We start from the raw sequence: 21,089 nt of genomic DNA, 5'->3' as shown, positions 1-21,089 counted from the left end.
TTTAAATATCAAAGTATTTCCACCACCACTGAGACTATCTGTCTTCGCTTTTGCATCCAACAACTAATGGCGTCTCCCTGTGAGCCTGTTAGCTTAGCTTAGCTTCCTAATAGTAACGTCCTGGAGTAAATACCCCAAGGATGCGTCAGTGATGTCACCCATCACGCGGAAGCGCTTCGTCCTCGGGTCTCCATAACATTTAGCCTTGCCTTGATTTTATTATGATTGAAAGTACCTTCTTTTTTTTGAGGGGCGCTCCTGCTGGACTAATTTACTGGACTAATTTAGTGTAGATTTTCGTCTTTACACAAATATTAAATTCCCATTGACAATGAATTGAGAATGTATGGCATGTGTCTGAGCCCCTCACTTCACACGGGTGTGATTTCTATTTTATTTATTTTTTGTAAAAAATAAAACGACTATATGACATTTTAAAGATCTACTTTAAACAGTTTATATGATGTTTTGGCATAATATTCTGAATAATTGAATATGAAGGACAGGCCAATATAATATTGCTTTCATCCGTAGCAGTCCTATCTTGCAATGAACTGTACTTTCCAGTGATTTTTTCTCTCCCCCCTCCTGCAAACTCTGTTAATAATGTATTCAATCAATCAAACACTTCCGAATCCGATTGTTTTGGACGTCACAGACGTATCCTTGGTATCCTTTATTCTAGTGTATGTACGTCATGCTTTGATCATATGATGACAAGGGCCCCATATAGCTGTAAGCTGTTCCCGTCATCATTATCAAAGTGGTGGTGGGGATTTTTGTTTGTTATGTTAACATATCATATCAGGTCACTGTCAGACACTTTAAGGGAAATTACAGAATGATCATAACACTGTTATTCCCCGCCTGCATAACGGTAGCAGGACAAGTCCCATACCCCCCCATGGTTTCTCATGGAGCAGGTGCATCGCGGTAAACTTGACTTTTTCCAGTGGCGCAAACTGTAAAGTATTAAAGTAACAAAGTAGGCCTATAGTCTGTCTGTATGCACTTAAGTAGGCCTACTGTACTTTAGTACAATTGTGAGGTAGGCTATTTGTACAAGTCAGTGTGGTGATCAGTGGTGGAAAGTACATCAATTACTTACAGTCAGTATAAGTACTATATAGGCCTACTTACCCAATTTTTAGGTACTTTTACTTGGAGTATTTCCAATTTTATGTGTTTTTTTTTTTTACTTCAATATACCAGAGGCAAATATTGTACTTTTTACTCCACTACAATTAATTGAAAACTTTAGTTATAGTTACTTTGTCGATTTGGATTATTACAAAACATTCATTAACCGCTTCAGCCCACATTTCGGCCATTTGAAAATAGCTGATCTATACAAGCTTGTAGATCGGCTATTTTCTAAATATGTTTCATACATATTTTTAATATGTTTGAAATATGACATTCTGCATAATCAGTACATACTTTCTACTTTTGGTACTTTAAGTACATTTTAATACCGATACTTTTACTCAAGTGAATTTTGAACTCCAGACTTTTACTTGTAACAGAGTATTGCAGAGTAGAGTATAGCCTATGACATGAAAGAACGTTCACTGCGCGGGTCATGACTCATGATTTTATGCAAGTTCATGTCAGAGTAGGCTACACAAAGCAGGCTACTATGGGTTTTGCAAAAGCAAAACAGTGGCGGTCACAAGATGCTACTCCATATAATCCATTTACCAGTGGTGGAAAAAGTACTCACATTCTTGACTTAAGTAAAAGTATCATCCATACTGCAATGTAGATATACTGTACTCTGTTACGTATAGAAGTCCGGAATTAACACAGTGTGGAAAATCTTGCAGAATCAAATTATGTAATTTTCTAGGTTCATTATAAACCAGTGAACTTTATTCAACCCAACGGGTTAATAGCAACAACAAAAAGTAAAGAAGAAGTCAGATGAGAAAAAAATAAGGTAATTCTTTTACAGTTGCACAAGGCTCTGTTCCATTTTCATTATCGTAGGAATAAATTAAGCTATCATCAATTGTTGAAAAATTAAACAATAGGCTAATTATTATTACTAGCCCTTACCCGTTGTGAGATATTTGCCCCCCCTTGTGGCCGTGGGGGTACTGCGCCCGGTGCGTTTTTAATTCACTAATAAATTCATTAATAATCATTAATGTGTCAAATAAAAAAAAGGGCTTTGTTACGCCCTCCATATTCATATGGTCAATGCCTGTGTGAAAAGCGATTGGAGCGATTGGTGCAGGCAACGAGGAGCTACGGCTGTGTTTCTGACACACAGACAGACAGACAGACAGACAGACATTGTTAGAATTATAGTAGTATGATGATGATGATGATGATGATGATAGTATGATGATGATGATGATAGTATGATAGTATGATTATAGTATGATGATGATGATAGTATGATGATAGTATGATTATTATTTATAATAATATAAAAAATATAGTAACTTTATTTAGTTATATATATAATATAACCATATAGCCATTATAACAAAACAAAAATTACATATTAGTTATTATTGAACATTTGACCAATTATTCTCTATAAACATTTTAAATACGGTAAACAAGTATTTAGAGAAAGAAAGACCCTGCTGTGATGATCCCTGTAATCTACAAGCTCACAACTCATCGCAGCTGCAACGTGTGCTAGGCTTGTAGATCTGCCACGTTCACGTGGCTATTATTGTTTCTCCAGCTCAGACAAGGCTTGTTAGTTAGAAGTTCCCATGCACTTGAGTGAAGTCATTGTCTGGTGAAACAGAGGAAGTTCCTTCTCTCACTGCAGTCCCTGGCCTCCCAGCTTCTGGTTCCATTGCCCTCCCTGTTGTTTGCGGTGCCACAGTGCTGCCACCAGGCCGGGCAGAGAGGCATGCCCCCGTGGTCCTCTACCTTGTCCCCACTCACCCACACCCACTGGCTGGCCAGGAACCGCAGGCCGGTCCACACCTGGAGAGGAGAGGAAGAAGATGAATTATTACATCTCCTTGAATTGGGTGTACATGCAGTACGGTACACAACAACAACATGACGTGGACATCTATCGATACAAAACGGAGAGGCATTATTATTTTTATCTTTGAGATTTGTTTTAAGCTTTTCTGCCTTTTATTGATGTAGTTAAGTGAAGTGAAGTGGAGATAGACAGGAAAGAGTCAGGGAGAGAATGGGAGAGACATCAGATTTTGATTATTGTTACCGGTACAAAACATACAGTAACCACTTCAGCCCTATATACATTTCGGCCATTTGAAAAATAGCGACGCATTGTGAGCTTGTAGATCGGCTATTTTCAAATGATTTTTGTATACACTTGAAAACGTGAAATGGGACATTCTGCATAATGAGTTTTACTTATGGTACTTTGAGCACATTTTGATGCCAATACTTTTGTACTTTTACTATTATATTTTGAATTACAGACTGTTACTTTTACTAGTATACTAGTATTTCTACATTGCAGTGTTTGCTGCAAAAAAAAAGTGAGCACTTTTTTCCACCACTGACTCTCACACACGTGTACACACACACACACACACACACACACACACACACACACACACACACACACACACACACACACACACACACCTGGTCAGACGTAGCCTCCACGATCTTCTCCCTGGCGTAGAGGTGGTCATCAGGGGAGAGCAGGCTAGCCAGGTCATATTGGCATGTGATGGACCCCGGGGCCGTGCCGGGGGGGTCGACACGCAGAGATCTGCAGTGGTCCAGGGCTTCCTCCCAGGTCTTGTTCTCCTTCACCAGGATCAGCTTGTCCTCGTAGCACAGGAAGGAAGACGTGAGAAGACATGGCTTATTGTGCCACGTCGCCAGCATCAAGCCATCGCTGGACGACCTGACCGAACCGCAGTCCCGATTTTCTGGTTCTCCCCGTCCCCAGCCTTTGAAGTAGGACTGCTGCTCTCCAACCCACCTCCACACACGGTCCACGTCTCTGGGGGGGGGGGGGGTCAAAGTTAGTTAGTTGTTCCTGGCCGGGGCCGTGGCTCAGCAGTCCAAGCACCTTGGCTGGAAATCCAGTCTGGCAGTGTGCCGCGGGTTCGACTCCCGATACCGACGGCCTTTGCTGCATGTCACCCCCCCATCTCTCTCCCCATTTCCTGTCAGCCTACTGTCTGTCCCTCTATAAAAAAAATACAGAATAAAGGCAAATGCCAGAAAAGAAACATACAAAAAAAAGGGGAAAAAAGGTTAGTTGTTCCTGTCTCACAATGCTATACCTATTCATACTCATAGTTTTAGATGACCACTGAAAACATGACCGCACCGCGCCGCGGTGGTAAGCGACTCACCGCTCACCCAAACACACCTCTCTTGTTTTTATTAAACAGTGGTCACCTTATCTCCTAAAACGTGAGTATGAATAGGCCCTATACCACACCAGAGGGTCGCCATGCAACTCCTTGCAACATGCAACTACTTGCAACCATTATTCCCAATGGCAGTTGCAAGGAGTTGCATTAGTGTGGTTTGTTTTGTTTCAAGGAGTTGCGAGTAGTTGCAAGGAGTTGCAGCTGGTGTGGTTCGGGCCTTACATGCATTATTTAAGGACCACTTCACCATTTTCTGTCAGTGTCTCACAGAGGGCTGTGGACAGTTCAGAAACTTGCCTACCAGTGACAACATTGTTAGGCAGGTTTGCTATATCAAACAAGATTTAAAACTTTTTTTTAAATGAATGCAAGAGCAATTTCGGCATGTTAATTCTCCAAGAAGAGAAAGTCTGTAGGTAGGTTGTTGTATAATGTATGTAGCCTACCTGTACAATCCAATCCATGCAGAAAAATCTAAAGTCAAGTTGTGAAAATGTTCATCGCTGATGATGCGACCATGTTCATCGCTGATGATGGTGGCCATGCCTTGGTGGTTATCGTCACAGTACTGCCGACCATTCTCCCACGTCATCAACCGGTCCACTAGGGTAACGTTGGACGTCTCACCATCGTCGTTGCACATGGTGTAGCGACGTTCTTCAGAGCAGGGCGCGGTGTACCAGTGCCCACGCCAAATACCGCTGCAATTCCTATCTAGCCCAAACTGCCTCTCCCTCACTAAGCTGGGGTCCATGATGGGGATTTCAGCCAGCTCTGTCCACCTCCAGAGTGTCGGATCTGAGGCGTCACGACGCAACCCAATCCAGAAGTCACCTGAAGTGTGACTCAGTGTTGAGTTCCAGAGGGATTCGGCTTCATCTTGGCTCCTGAACAATTGATTAAAGTTTTATTTTAACATTTCTTTGCATGGCATACATTTGTTCAATCAGTAATGTTTCTTATATCTATTAATTTAACTGTCTGTGTGAATAGGTAACAATGCCAACCTGATTGTTGCTAGATCTGTGTGATAACTCCTGCAGTAATCCCTGGCCTCCTGCCAGGTTTTATCAGCTCTAAAAACATAGAACTGCTTTCTTAATCCCAGCGCATGCACAGTGGTGGTGATGATGGCGAAGATTATGAAGAGATACGCAGGGAAGCTGTTCTTCATCCTGTTCTGATGGTAACTGTGATGTGGGTGTGATATTGGCTTTATTTTGATACACGTGAAAATGATGGCAGCTAACCGCGTCGTGTTCAAGTTACCCAATGACTATTATTCATGTACTGCTCAGCACTGCATCTGTCTTGTCACTCTTGTGTAAATGTAAATCTTTAAGGCAAAGGATTTACATTTCAAATCAGTGTTCGGCACAACCAAGGGGAGGTGGGCCTGTTTTACCTGCCACCTGGTCAACCTGCACACTGCAGTACAGTGTCTACTAGACACTCCAAAAATATCTATTAAGGGACATGTTGAGTGGTGACAGAGAAAAAAAACTAACCAAAACAAACAAGTATCAAAGATACAAGTTTAGGAGAAAACGGTGTGTAAAGACCTTATACAGGACTATTTTGTGTGGGAATAGTGTATTCAGTTTGTAGTGCAGCGGTCCTCAAACCTTTTTGGCCGTGCACCCAGTTACCTCCTGACTTAGCTGACGCACCCCAGCACCCCCCCCCCCCCCATGCTCAATTACAATTAAAATTACAATTTAGGCATTTAGCAGACGCTCTTAATCCAGAGCGATTTACAATAAGCAAGAACAAAAGCATGGGAATACATCACAAAAAAGCATTTATCATAAAACATGCGTAAGATAAGAAAGTAACAGTGGAATATCTATATTATGAGACTATACATATAAACTATATATATATATACACTACTATTGCTCAGTCTCGTATTTGGCCGAAAAGTATATGTTATTTAATGTTTATAGCAAATACTCACGGAATGTCACTGCACCGATACATGCAGCTGCTGTATCCTATACGACGTCTCATTACAATTTTGTTTACAAGATTTGGCCATTAAAACCCACCATGACCCTTTTAATGTCACTGAGGGCGTTCGCACAACACAAGGGGTGCACTCACCACAGTTTGGGAACCCCTAGTGCAATCATGTGTAATGGGTCCTGTTTTGCATTCTGTAGTATAGAACATTTGACAGCACATGCAAATCTACAAGAAACACCTAGGTACACATGTGCAAAGCACAGAGAGTACCAACCAATACCAACCATATTGAAGAGGTTCTTGTTGTGTGCCTGACTAATGTACATTTTCACTCTCATACAGGCATGATGTTGGAGGGGAAGTTTAGTTCATTTTCCCACAATGCAAGGACAAATTAGAAATGATTTGATTTCAGGACAACATGATTTGAGCCATGATTCAGATTAGTGAACACTGAAAACACAGATTTGTTGAATACAATTTTAATAGCTCAACTCAAATGTAATACTAATAAAGTACATAATGGTGCATTTAAAGTGCAAACAGTAGAATACATTCACCAAACGGAAGCAGCAAAGATCACAAACTAATACACCTGGAACTGATCTTTGGGTTTAAATACCAACATAGCTTATGAGTAGCAGTAGTGTACTTCTAACAGACCAACAGTAGCCTACAAGCATTGGACATTAATACAGTAGTGTACAATAAGTAAAGCAGTTGTAGTTGCAACAGTGTGGGAGCAGCATATTTAGAAAATAGTAGCTTGGTATTTTTCTGACATCAACCCTTATTTTGTTTATGAAAATAAAAACACAATCATTTGGAATCATACAATATGTAACGAACAGTAACCTCAACCTGATACTGTTAGTAAAACAAGAACAGTGAATATGCAAAGCATTACAACCAAACATCGAGCTAAACCAAATGAGATGACAGAACACAATCGACATGAATCAAGGGGGAAATCCGCCCTTTTAGGAGATGGGATTTTGGTATTCGTCTAGTAGCAAGCTCATAGAGCCCCATTGTGAACCCGGACATGTTGAGTACACCAAGGTTTTATGTTAGAAATGTTTAGTATGGGTCCCCAGCATGTAGAAACTGCCGGATGCTAACTTGCATATGTTGAGAAATTTTCATATAATTTCATAATCTACATGCTGGGGACCCATACTAAACATTTCTAAGATAAAACGTTGGTGTACTCAACATGTCCGGGTTCATTTTTTGGCTACTAGGCTATATCCATTTGGTATCATGTAGATACCAAATTGGAACTCATCAAAAGGACAAGGTCTGCTACTGAGTTGTCTGTGGATGATGTCCACCAAACTTGTGAGGTCTACCTCTTCACGACGGTGTTCTCCTTGTCTTCACCGTCAGGTCTGGTCAGAGTCACAGCAGATGGATTGGGTGGCCTATACAGTCAGGAAGACAAGAAATGTCAGTCATAAACTGTGCACGCACGCACGCACAAACACACACACACACACACACACACACACACACACAGTTGTCCACCTACATGTTTTTATTTGTCTTCCTTAGCAGGCGTTGGGAGCATGGTGACAAAAGGCCATCTGTCGGACTACAGGTTTCATACCTACAGAGGGGGGAAATAAAATGACCCAACACAATAAAATAATAATCACAATTGTGTGTAGTGAGGGGCGCCCTTATCATCATACATCATCTCATTGTGGCCAATCACACTTTGCATCCTCACTTTTGTCTTCTTCAATGTTTGTGTTTACACACTTTTGTCTTCAATGTTTGTGTTTACACACTTTTGTCTTCAATGTTTGTGTTTACCCAAACACTCAAAGCTGGGCATAGGAGCTCAAAAGATGAGCTTTAGACATCAAGAAAGATGGAGAAAGGGAGCAAGAAAGAAAAGGGTGTGTAATTTAGCTGTTTAGCATATAGCCTATTGCATCAGAGCATGCACAATGCTCTGAAGGCTTCATAGCCAAAACGCGTAAGCGTTCCTTTTTGGATGTGCTACCCTTTTGGAATCTTTTTATTACTATTTTTTGATGTATAGGCGTACTGGATTTGGGTTTAGCACTCCACTACATTTATTTTAAAACTTTAGTTACTATATCCTACTAGTTACTTAATTTGTAGATTTTGATTTATCATTTAGATTTATCAAAATCTACACATTTTGTAGACATCCCCTTCTTCCCCATACTGTGCATTTTTCCCTTTACTTTCTTTATATGATGATTTCCTGTTTTGTTTTTATTAGAAGTGTATATCTGTTTAGTCCACATGTAACAGTTTGGCTTGCGCTTTCGTTTGAAATCTAATCTACCCATTCTGCATACTGTTAATACTGGGAAACCATCGGCAAGACAAAGGGGAAAACAGCGCCCCCTGCTGTGTATTGACTTTCTTTGAATTTACTGCTGCCAAGCTGTCTGACTCTGAATCGCTCTGAATCTGTTTTGAGAGATCAGGCATTCACTCAGGCTGTATAGTATAGTACTATAGTTATACTTACTGTGTTTCCTTTCTCCTGGTTGTAGGAGTGACAGGAACCTGATTAGAACACGATGCTGCCCGTAACACCATTCCTCTCTCCATATCTGTGCTACACACACACACACACACACACACACACACACACACACACACACACACACACACACACACACACACACACACATCAAAACGACTAGAAAAGAGCATTTAGGCTGCAAATAAAATTGAAAAAACACTAGTCTGCAATAAACCATTTATTCGCGTCACTAAAATAGTGACACGAGTTGAATTGTAAAATTCAATACTCGGCCAGGAGGAAGCCATATGATTTCTTAGCATTTTTAGCATTGCAAATGGTACTCTTCTGTGCATGCTCTTCCCACCTCCTCCAAACTCAAAGTATTCAAATCAAAGTTAAAGAAAAACAAATATAACGTGTCGTGCGAGTACGTATACATTTCGGCAGTCCCAGTGGTCGTAATATAAGTTATTGTTTTGTAATGTAACGTTAAAAAAACAAACACAACTCACTTTGATTCTTGTCGAGCAGTGTAATGTGGTGACTGTGTTCAAGTCGTGGCGTTTGACTTTGATTTGATTCAGCTCAGCTGTTGCCTGTTGTTTTTGTCAAATACCGTACCTTTCAAACTTTGTCATGTTTCAAACAGGGCCGTTTCATTGGCTGTCGTCACTCCGTCGTCATAGCAACAACCAACGCCTACTTGGAAACAGGCTAAAGATGTGTGCCGAACTGGTTTTTCTACTAACTGCTGTCCACATAGCATAGATATTTTCCTAAACGTAATTTTTTATTTAAACCATGCATGGTGGATGAATATAATCTACATTGGTTATATTCTACAGTTTTCAACCAGTGGTCCAGGGACCACCAGTGGTCCTTGCAGGGCTTCCAGGTGGTCCCCAACTAAATGATGGAGATAACCAAATTAGCTCTTGAGGGCCCAGGTTTAATTTTACACTCTCAAGAGTTACATTATTGTTAAACATCTGGATTACTTAATGTACAAGAAGACTACACAATTAGCATGGAATTGTGGACAAAATCTTATCAGACAACAAATTATTCTTTAGTTTTTGGGTCCGAGAGGCTAAATGTCATGCAAATGGTGGTCCGTGGCTCAAATACCAAATAAATAATGGTCCTTGATTATGAAAAGGGCTGAAAACCACTGATCTACATACATTTGAGAATTCATTTATTTAAAGCTTTGGAAAATGTGTCCAGTAGGGATGCACCGATATGGAAATTCTTGGCCGATACACAATTTAGCCGGTAGCCTTTATTTACTTTTTGTTGTTTTTATTTCCCCCTTTTGTGCCAGGGAAACTATACATCTTCAATACAAGAAATAAATGTTCACAATCTACAGCTTGGTAGACTGCAGATAACCAACACACCAACATAGCCAATGCAAAATGTATTATCAACAACAGATACACTACTGCCATCGGTTAATGTCAGCAAATATCAGCCGATACCGATATGTGGACCGATACATCAGTGCATCACTAGTGTCCAGTAGTAAACAAAAACAAAACTGGTCACCAAAGTCAGGCTGTGGTAGCCTATATGTTTATCATCTGGACATGCCATGCCCATAACGGAATTATGCAAATGTGTTGTTAGAGATCTGAGCTGTATTTGTTAATGAATAGATAAACACTGTAAAAGGTGATTATTATTTAAGATAGTATGTGGTGGATATCTAATCTTCTCCCAAAGCCTTGTAAATCATCAATCATGTTACATTTCACCATGTTTATAAACAATATTTGCATACAAAAAAAACACCAAAATGGCCAGTAAACAGTCAAGATTGATGTCATCATAGCAACAAAAACATGACAGAAAGAATTACAATAAAACATGTATTAGCAAACGTTCCAGTGGTCATCCACGTTTTGTTTTCCTGAAGTTGACAATTTGAAATACATTATTGATGTCATTATCTTCTAGTTGTGAAACAAACTACTTCTTGAACACGTCTAAAGCACGATGACTTTTCCTGCATTTGCCTGTGTGTCTGTGTGTGTGCTTATCTGTGTTAACAGTCTCTGTGGTAATTTGGAATAGTTTGAGCACTGCGCCAATTAAGAACAGCCAGTGTGTGAGTGTCCATAAATACGTTGTGAGAGAGGCCTCCTGCAGATTCCAGGAATACCCAAAAAAGCCCGGAGCAAAAATGCATTGGCAAAATTTCTAATCAGTGTCTGTGATGATTGGCAGTCGCCATAATATGGACGAGGTGATGCTTCCTGTACCCGCGATCTGTATCCTCAAATAGTTGTCGAGTTTCCCCAAGCCTGTGCATTTACTATCGTTTGTGTTGAAGAAGTTCTTGTCAAATATGAACACAAATAAAGATGTTAAGTGTGTGTGTGTGTGTGTGTGTGTGCGCGCTCGCGTGCATATGTGCACGTTGCGTGTACAAATACTTTGTGCCAGTCTCTGTTAGGGTAAGTACCAGTAGTAACAATTATGTTCATTCAAAGATTCGGATTACAAGTCTTTTCTCCAAGTAATCAGCAACCACAATATGTATCGTGTAATATAATCTGATGACATCAGATACCATAGTTGACCTTATGACAAATGCCATTTCATCGATGGATCAAATGCCATTTCATCGATGGATCAAATGCCATTTGATCCGTTTATCAAATAGCATTTTTTTAGTCATTCTGCAGATCACATTGTAATATAATATAATGACATGAACCCATTAACCCATTTTGGGCGGGAACCCCTTTTGGTGTTTTAAACATTGTTATAATTTAGCTATTGAAAAATAGCAGATCTACAAGCTCACAGCGCCACCGAGTGGTGCGCTACGAGCTTGTAGGTCTGCTATTTTTTTTAAATCGTGAAAATATTTATTTCAGAAAACTGGAGGATTTAGAAGATTTTTTTTAAATGTTGAGGTCAGGCTTAAATGGGGGTAAGACCTGGAACGCATCTGTGTCACTTTAGCGTTTTAACCACATTAACTATTATTTTATACATTAGCTATTGAAAGATACAAGCTCATACGAGTGCCGCGCTACAGGCTTGTAGATCTCTCTTTTTTGTTGGGGGGGGGGGTCCCTGGAACAAAATACTTTGAGATCGAGGTTGGTGGCCAAATACATATAATTCTAGGGGTTCTTGACACAGAAAAAGTTTGAGCACCACAAATATAGAAACATAGATTTCTATAGGATAGGATTTAAGACATTTGTAGAATCTGGTTCCTCAGGTCTTAATGACATTAATATACCACATTCCTTGTGGTGTGCTGCCAACATGGTGTGTATGTTAATATTATGTAATGTGTCTGCGCTAGCCTCGCTACTAATATCACTGTGTGGATAGTTGTCTCGTCCCTCTCAGTGTTAGATTTTTTTCTTTTTGCAATGTCCCGCCCCATATTTGAATACCGGGCCCCTGGTTGGTTATAGCCAGGTTCCAGACGCATGTGGTTGGCTCGTCACCACTTCGGCAGTGTCGAAGTCCTCCCACGGTTGAGAGGGGCCAGACTTACTCTGCCCGGGGCAATAGGCATCGCAAAGGCAGATGAAGGCTGGCTTAACGCGAGGCTACGTCTAGCGCGTCATCATCAGTCCTATCGTGGCCAGACACAACAGGCCAGCCCCGGCAGGACGAGGGCGATGAGGACGGAGGAGAAGAGGTTGACAGAGTTGTTGTCCAGGATGGGTTTCCCACAGATCCTCCTGGTGGTGGCCGACTCGTGACTCACCACCTTACCTATGCTGCTGTCGAAACCTGGAGACAGGAGAGGGACATGTGATCATGCACTTTTGTCTAGCAGTGTACCAGAGTACTGCATGTTACTGTAGCTCTGTACCTGAGTACTGCATGTTACTGTAGTATGTGTACCTGAGTACTGCATGTTACTGTAGCTCTGTACCTGAGTACTGCATGTTACTGTAGTATGTGTACCTGAGTACTGCATGTTACTGTAGTATGTGTACCTGAGTACTACATGTTACTGTACTACAGTATGTGTACTGTACCTGAGTACTGCATGTTAGCTCCCAGGAAAGAGTCCAGCAGAGACCCCAACAGGCCGGCCACGCCCCCGTACACTATGATTGGCCACTGAGGGTCGGCCAGGTGCAGGTCGGTGATCGTTAGCAGCTGAGTTAAAAAGTAAGCCACGCCCACGACGAGCCCGCCGAGGAGACTCGCGGCCAATCCCACGGGAGTTACTCCTCCGTTGGTTCCTGAACGAGACGGGATGGATTAGAGAGAGTGTGGGCGCACATATATGCGACAAGAAGCGGCGAGATGTGTGCTCACGCTCAATAAATTAAATGTCAACACATTCCCTGCCGTTGACAGATATCTACGTCTAATCCAACACTTCTTTACTGCCGATGACAGTAAAGAAAAATCCTATCTGCCCGTTTGTTACAATGCATAACACTAAATGCTGATTTATTCAATCACTAACAACAACAAAAAAGCAGCATCATTAGTAGCGTCAATTGAAACTATCCCAAGGTAGGACAACGGGCCTCTAACCTGCCGGGACCTCCTTCCCGGTGGTGATGAGCCGTGGTGGTGATTGGCTGAGGACAGGCCCCACCTCCGAGGCCCAGGTGTCCCCCGTGCTGCAGGCGAGCGCGCCCAGCAGAGACAGACACATCCAGGAGGCGGAGTACTGCTTCCCGAAGTCTACTGGGATCTCGCCTGGCCCGACCTGAAATGAAACACCAAGTAAATCACCTGGCCCGACCTGAAATAAAACCAATAAAGTACAATATGCAAGTATAATCAATGTCGCCTGTGATGTATAGTCTCAAAGAAGAACGGTAGCAGCATTAAGCGCAGATAAAGGCTAGGGTGTGTGTCTCAGTGTGTTCTGTCCCGTTAGGCCTAGGATGTGTGTGTCTCAGTGTGTTCTGTCCCGTTAGGCCTAGGGTGTGTGTGTCTCAGTGTGTCCTGTCCCGTTAGGCCTAGGGTGTGTGTGTCTCAGTGTGTCCTGTCCCGTTAGGCCTAGGGTGTGTGTGTCTCAGTGTGTCCTGTCCCGTTAGGCCTAGGGTGTGTGTGTCTCAGTGTGTTCCGTCCCGTTAGGCCTAGGGTGTGTGTGTCTCAGTGTGTTCCGTCCCGTTAGGCCTAGGGTGTGTGTGTCTCAGTGTGTTCCGTCCCGTTAGGCCTAGGGTGTGTGTGTCTCAGTGTGTCCTGTCCCGTTAGGCCTAGGGTGTGTGTTTGTACCTCTATCATATAAAGCAGCGCCAGTTCTGTAGGAACGCCACCATTACAGAAGACCTGAACCCAGTTCCTCTGACCACCTGGGGAGGGGAGGGGGGGGAGAAAAGAGAGAGAGAGAGAGAGAGAGAGAGAGAGAGAGAGAGAGAGAGGGAAATTGATTGATGAGTAGGAAGGAACCCCCTTCAAAAATGAGATGCTGCAACTTCACTTTAGTGAAATTTCAAAATAAAAACTGGAAGAACAGGCACAGATAGAAAGCGATAAAAATCGCTGAGAAATGGGAGAGATTAACCACTTGAACCCCAGCATCCTATATTCTGGGAGGGGAACATTATCCAAAAATAGCCGATCTACAAGCTGTAGAATAGATGGAATGAAGAATGTACAACCGTACATAGGCTATACGCTTGCACGTGGTCAATGGATGAAATGATTAACAGATGTATAAAATGTTTTCCCTCCAAAGACATCGGCACGGCATGTACCGTATATAGTGTATAACGGTAGACTACACCACTCTGATCCACTAAGTCTTAAAATAAAACGCAAATAACATGCATTTTTTAAAGCAGTTTTAGCTGCAGCACCACAATGTCCTGAGGTGGTGGGGGTGCTGATATGCAGATTCAAAATTAGTTATTTGTGGGGATAGAAAACACATATGGGAGCCCCAAAAACACAAAAGAAATTGAAAAAGTTGAATTTTATGTTATAGGTTAAAGTAATAGGCAGAGATAGAAACAGAATAATTTGGTGCACAACACACATACATAGGGAATTGGCGGCCCGGGGGCCACATGCGGTCCGCAAGTTAATATCAGAATACTGATATACTATTGATTTCAGCTGTTACAATTCCAAACATGCAAACATAACCCGCTTGAATTACTTCAGTCTATATATGTAGCTTAATGATTAGTATTAAAATGGTATTGTATTTTTTATGTCCAATGTATTTGTATTTAGTTCATAAAGTAAAGTAAATCAGGATTTCAATTCAAATATAGCAAAAATAGCTGATGTACAATGTAGATCGGCTATTTTTTTGATATGACAGAAATATGCAATGCGGCCCTCTGGAGTGAGTGTGGAAATATAGTGGCCCTCTCCATTGTGGAGGTTGCCCACCCCCCTGCAGTAAGTAAGGGACCAACGATAGAACGGTGACGTCTCACCTTCCTTGTACTCTGCGTCTATCTTCTTCTTCCTGGCTCCTCCCCAGCGGGTCAGTTTGGAGCAGGTGAAGAAGAAAGTGAGCAGAGTGGAGAAGAAACTGTAGTTCGCCATCGTCAGCACGAAGCCGACCAGGAGCGCTGGATGGAGAGTCATGTCAAATTAACCCATTTAGGCCTGACGTTGATAAAAAATGTCAGTGGTGCTCAACCTTTTTCATGTCAAGGACCCCCAGAATTATCTCTATTGGGCCACGGACCCCCATCTCAAAATATGTAGTTCCAGGGACCCCCCCAGAATCCAATATTTTAGTTCAAAATGTTCGCTCTGAAATATATATTCAAAGATTTGCGGCCCCTTTCTCACGACTTTTCAAAAATAGCAGACCTACAAGCTCGTAGTGGCGCGCTATGAGCTTGTAGGCCTGCAATTTTTTTTTTCAACATAATGTTTAAAACACCAAAAGGGGTTCCCGCCCAAAATGGGTTGAACAAAACACTTCCAATTAGCAGACTTGTGCAGTAGGGCAATTATATTAAAAATATATACAGTATATGAACAAAGAAAAAAAGGGGGAGTTTCAAAGTAGTACTGCTCAATTCCCAAAAGGTATAAACTGCAGACTTGCAAAGAAAAGAGTCCAAGCCACTCAGGATTTATTTTGAGCAAGGCAACACATCTAATCAACGCCTAGAAGGTCTTCATCAGGGTGATGACGACGAGTAGCGAAAATAGCAGATCCACAAGCTCACCGGTGTAGAACTGCTTTTTTTTTTTTAAACAATCTGGACATTTTAAGACTATTTTTGTCTCCACCAGCCGAAGGCATGGGGAGAGTATGTTTTGCACTCCGTCCGTCCGTCCGTCCGTGTGTCCGTGTGTCCGTGTGTCCGTCCGTGACCAGCTAATCTCAGCCACCGTTAACCCGGTCGATGCCACATTTTGCACACACACTCCCTGGATGCCAACCATGAACCTCTGCCCCAAACTTTCCAGAACGGCCTGTTATAGCGCCACCAGGAGGCCGCTTTGTGCAAAACAGGTTTTTGCACAGCACACCTACAGATTTTGTCCAAACATCACGCAAATTGGTACACAGTCTCTCTAGAGCCATTCAACCAAACCGGTCTTTCATATTTCTCACACTCCATCCTGATTGGTTAAGATTGGCTTCCAAAGTTCACAGGAGTGCTCAGTTTCAAACAAAATGCTGCAAATCATGAACACATCGCGTGATTTCCGTGAAATTGTGCACCCACATTCCCACTAGGCCGAGGACAAAATGCCACATGAACAATTTCAACTCAGCCTCAAGGTGGCGCTATAACTGGCCGAAAAGTGTTTTTACCTCTAACTGCACGGATCTGTGGATAACCTGGTGGAGACCTGTGCCCAGAAGGGCACTTTTTCTAGTTTGATAATGTAATACTAATGACCCAAAATGACGACACCTCACAGCATTTGTTGGCAGGACAGTGGGACTTCAACAATAAGCACTGTCTGTCACACACCATACAGAATGTACAGAGGACACGTTCTCACAAAGACACACACGCACGCACGGTTCCATGGCATCGTTGCAGGGAACCATGAAGGAAATAAAGGAATTGGACGTTAACCCATTTTGGGCGGGAACCCCTTTTGGTGTTTTAAACATTATGTTATAATTTAGCTATTGAAAAATAGCTAAATTATAACAAGCTCATAGCTCATACGAGCTAGTAGGTCTGCTGTTTTTGAAAAATTGTGAAAATGCGGCACAAATCTTTGAATGTGTATCCTTTCAGAGCGAACCTTTTTGCTTCTGAGGGGTTCCTGGAACAACATAGTTTGAGATGGGGGTCGGCGTCCAAATACATATAGCCTAATTCTGGGGCTCCTTAACACGAAATTGTTTGAGAACCACTGACATAGAAACATGGGTTTTTCAGAAAACTGCCATGATTTAGAAGACATTTTTAGAATCGTTTTCAGGTCAAAATGGGTTTAATAGGGAATCGTTAAGGACAAACCTCCCAGGGCTCCTGTGTAGTCCAAACTGCGTTTCCTCACGCCTCTGACTGACACCACAACGGGAACTAAGATGGAGAAAAACCATCGCCATGGCGATACGGGCTGCAGTGTGCCTGAAAACAGACACACAGCACAATCATATCAATAACATAATATTTTCTGTTGTTGTTAATGTACCGCTATATTAATGCCTTGGACCCCAGGAAGGAAGACTATACTATAGCACCAGCTAATGGGGATCCGTATAAATTATTTTTTTTTACTTCAAAAAAGGCAAGAGAGAGAGAGAGAAACATCATTCCGGAATACAAACGAACATCTTGAGATAACCCTCGTGAAAGGGTTAAAACTGCGACTTGCAATTCAGTTTTAAATAATGATGAATGATGGAACTTTACAACCCACATTTTTTTTTACACCTTTTTATGAAACAATTTTGGGACCACGGAAACGAAAGTTTCCAGCGTGTGCCGCTGTGACTAAAACTTGATATTACACGTGGTAAATGGTGCATTTATATAGCGCCTTCATCCAAGGCGCTTTACATAGATTTGGTGACATTCACCCATTCATACATACACCGATGACAGCGGAATCCATGCAAGGCACCATCCAGCACATCAGGAGCAAGTAGGGGTTCAGTGTCTTGCTCAAGGACACTTCGACAGTAACTCTGGAACATGACTGCCATGATGATTATCATGACAGTCATGCAGTAACTTTGCCCTGTTTTTTGCGCTCGTATTCATGACTCTCGTATGAATACGAGAGTCATGAATCATGGCTACTTCAACACTAACTCTGGGGTTACTCTGGGGAGCCCGGGTTCGAACTGGCAATCTCGCCGTTACCATCCGCCCACTCTAACTCTGATCCACCGCCGCCCCGCCCCCTGCCCCCGTGGCATTCAAGGAGTTTTAAATGGTAGAAAGGGCATGAATTGCCGATCAACCGATCTAGTCATTTAGAATGAAAATCGTCCGATCACCGATCGATCGGAGCACCTCTACTCACCGTCGTAGGTACTGATTACGATGGATATGACCCAGAAGGATAGGGACAGGGCCAGAGTGCCACAGAGCACGATCATCTCCGTCACCATCTTGAGGTACCTCACCAACACCTCATCGTCCTTATAGAGCATGTTGAGAATGTGACGACGACAGAACACCTGGAAGAATTAAAAAGAAAAAGCAACAGCATACTGGTATTTCACAAGTTCTCCTGGCTGCAACATTTAAAATATATATACATAAATGGTTTGAACTTAATTCATCTTAAGGTTCAAGACTCAAGACTGTTTCTCACACACTCTCTCTCACTCACACACACACACACACACACACACACACACACACACACACACACACACACACACACTCACACTCACACTCACACTCACACTCACACTCACACTCACACCAGCTGATAGCAGCACTTTAATAAGCTTCATTGACAGTTTGGATAATGGATATATGTATGTATATGTATGTATGTATGTATGTATGTATATGTACTATGTACCGGTATGTATGTATGTGCGCAAAATACGGGACCGTACCTATGTTCCCTCAGCTCTATGTTCCCTCAGCCTACGACAACCTACCTCCTCCCTCACCCTAACCCTAACCTCTCCCGGGGCAGACACCTAAACCTAACCGCAACCCTCTCCCGACCCGCAGCGCACCCCCGGGGCAGACACCTAAACCTAACCGCAACCCTCTCCCGACCCGCAGCGCACCTCGGGGCTGAGGGAACATAGGGCTGAGGGAACATAGGTATGACCCCCAAAAGACTATAGTAATAGTACGTTAACATTAAATATATTATATTAATTAATATTAAGCATGTATGAATCTACCGGGTATACTCCTAAATAAATATCTAAAGTCAAGTCAAACAGCCATTGTCTTTAGGCCATGTCAGGCACATACAGTAGCTGTCATGTTTACAAACGTACCTGTAAATCCCGAGCTCATTGTTGTGAGCTAAACAACCACAAATTGGTTCCATAATGTAAAAAAAAGAATCAAACTCAGTTCAAATACATCATTAAAGGTTGTTCTGGTGTTGTTGTTGATGTTTTAAAGATCGAGGAGGACATGTAAAACGTGCCACAAATGATAATGTTGCTAAATGTTGCTTTCTCTAGTTCTCTACTCATTCTTCTCAGCTGAACAACGTACGTTGTGGTTGTAGGATACCATGCACCACCTACTGAACTGGAGTGTTATATATTTGGCCAAATTTGACCAAACGGGTCTTGGGAGTCTGGATGGACCCGTGATATAATTAAGATATACAGGATCGACTGATATATATATGTTGTATTTTATTTCCCTGCGCAATCCGTTAACAGAGGTCGCAAGAATCATTCACAGTTAGATGTGTTGTCTGACGATCACGAATCTGCCAGCCTGAATTGCCAGACGAACAACGTGACGTAGATCTATCCTGTCCTTGTTTACGGAAATCATTACTATATACTATATATCAGGCTCCGTCTTTTGAGCTAATTTAGAACTTCCTGTCTGAGAGCTAGCTAATTTAAGACATTCGGTTGCCTTCAGAATAAAATAAGGTTATTTAATTCGTTAATTAAATAATTATTACATTACATTATTAGTATTATTATTACATTACAGTTATTGTAAAGACACACATTATGTTTCTGTGTAAAAATAAGTAATTAAATAACATAAAAAAGTTATCTAAATGGATAAATGCTATTCACTGGAGTGAATATTCTATTCTAAAAACGACTTATAAATCCTAAAGCCTTGTTTATACTTCACTGTGCAACGGTCCTACACAGCACATCTCATTCAAGACACTGAACTTGCAGATCTGCCATTTTTGAACACACTATAAAGTTAACCATTTATCATGCTGCTCTACGTGGCACTGCATTCTGTGACATTAAACCAAATGGCATTTTCCACTCTATGACACTATATACTGTTCTACATTTTTGTCTAATAAAATAGGCTATTAATTTAATCAATCAAACTGCATTAACTAACAGAGATACTACTAACCAAGCTATCCATGTCAACATGCTCTATAGGAGTCTCAATAACAGGTATAAGTAACGTTTAATGTTTAGTAATTTTAATGTAGCAGAAGAGGCCATTCATTGAACAGAGTTTTGCACAATTTTAACATCCCAGATCGATTGAAATATGAATCTACTGTGCTGTGCTACACCATGATATATTAAGAGTACAATAACATTCCATTGTGAATAAAAACGTATTAACCACAGTGTAATGCTAAAGGTTTCATCACAGGGCTGTCTGCTTCATGTAATATCATTAAAAGTGTTGTTGGTGACAGTTATATGAGTTGGAAGCATTAAGACCCATTTTAACCCTCAATGGCTTCCTTTCTGACAAATAACGTTATTGTAAAAAAAAAAAAGATTCACTTCATTCATATGTAGCTATTTTGCATTAGAAGCGGATGGGACCAAGGGACCCGGATGTAACGTAGGGGCAATATGACTACAATATGACTACAATAGATTCCCGGTTAAATCTCGCGGGCGTGGCCTCACACCGGAAGGAAGTGCCGCCGCCCTCAAATACGGAAGAGACGCGTGGAGGTAGGTTTGGTCAGTGTTTGTTTGGAAGTGCCACGTCACCATCTCGCGGGCGTGGCCTCACACCGGAAGGAAGTGCCGCCGCCCTCAAATACGGAAGAGACGCGTGGAGGTAGGTTTGGTCAGTGTTTGTTTGGAACGTGCCACGTCACCATCGGTCTTCGGAGCAAGTAAGTGATAAATGTTATTTAATACTTAACGCTGTTGTTGTTTGTGTGTTCAAACGTCTATCACTTGAAGTTACTTGTTATGATGTTTATATATGATG

General features: G+C 41.8%; 2 protein-coding genes and 1 long non-coding RNA gene across 3 annotated transcripts in view; all 3 read right to left on the bottom strand.

The window, feature by feature from the left end:
• Nucleotides 1-82, bottom strand: part of rab21 (RAB21, member RAS oncogene family) — a 25,881-nt gene extending 25,799 nt beyond the window's left edge. The window contains exon 1 of the mRNA XM_083757963.1: nucleotides 1-82. This exon is cut by the window's left edge and continues 488 nt beyond it. The gene's annotated coding sequence lies outside the window, so the exon portion shown is untranslated.
• A 6,797-nt stretch (nucleotides 83-6,879) lies between these two features.
• LOC310853429 lies at nucleotides 6,880-9,417 on the bottom strand. The gene is made up of 4 exons (XR_014568788.1): nucleotides 9,330-9,417; nucleotides 8,818-8,907; nucleotides 7,837-7,914; nucleotides 6,880-7,729 (listed from the first exon to the last, which is right to left on the bottom strand). It is a non-coding gene; the product is annotated as an uncharacterized lncRNA (long non-coding RNA).
• Nucleotides 9,418-10,095: 678 nt separating this feature from the next.
• tmem19 (transmembrane protein 19) lies at nucleotides 10,096-19,364 on the bottom strand. Its single transcript, XM_083757610.1, has 8 exons — nucleotides 19,181-19,364; nucleotides 18,235-18,391; nucleotides 17,220-17,333; nucleotides 15,210-15,347; nucleotides 14,038-14,114; nucleotides 13,345-13,522; nucleotides 12,834-13,043; nucleotides 10,096-12,582 (listed from the first exon to the last, which is right to left on the bottom strand). Exons 2-8 carry the CDS (start codon nucleotides 18,362-18,364, stop codon nucleotides 12,422-12,424), a joined length of 1,008 nt encoding a protein of 335 aa, XP_083613736.1. The 5' UTR covers nucleotides 18,365-18,391; nucleotides 19,181-19,364; the 3' UTR covers nucleotides 10,096-12,421.
• Nucleotides 19,365-21,089: the final 1,725 nt, after the last annotated feature.

Source organism: Protomyctophum parallelum, assembly GCF_964188405.1.
Source record: "Protomyctophum parallelum genome assembly, chromosome: 22".
Taxonomy (NCBI): Eukaryota; Metazoa; Chordata; class Actinopteri; order Myctophiformes; family Myctophidae; genus Protomyctophum; species Protomyctophum parallelum.
This window is presented reverse-complemented; position numbering and strand designations above follow the sequence as displayed.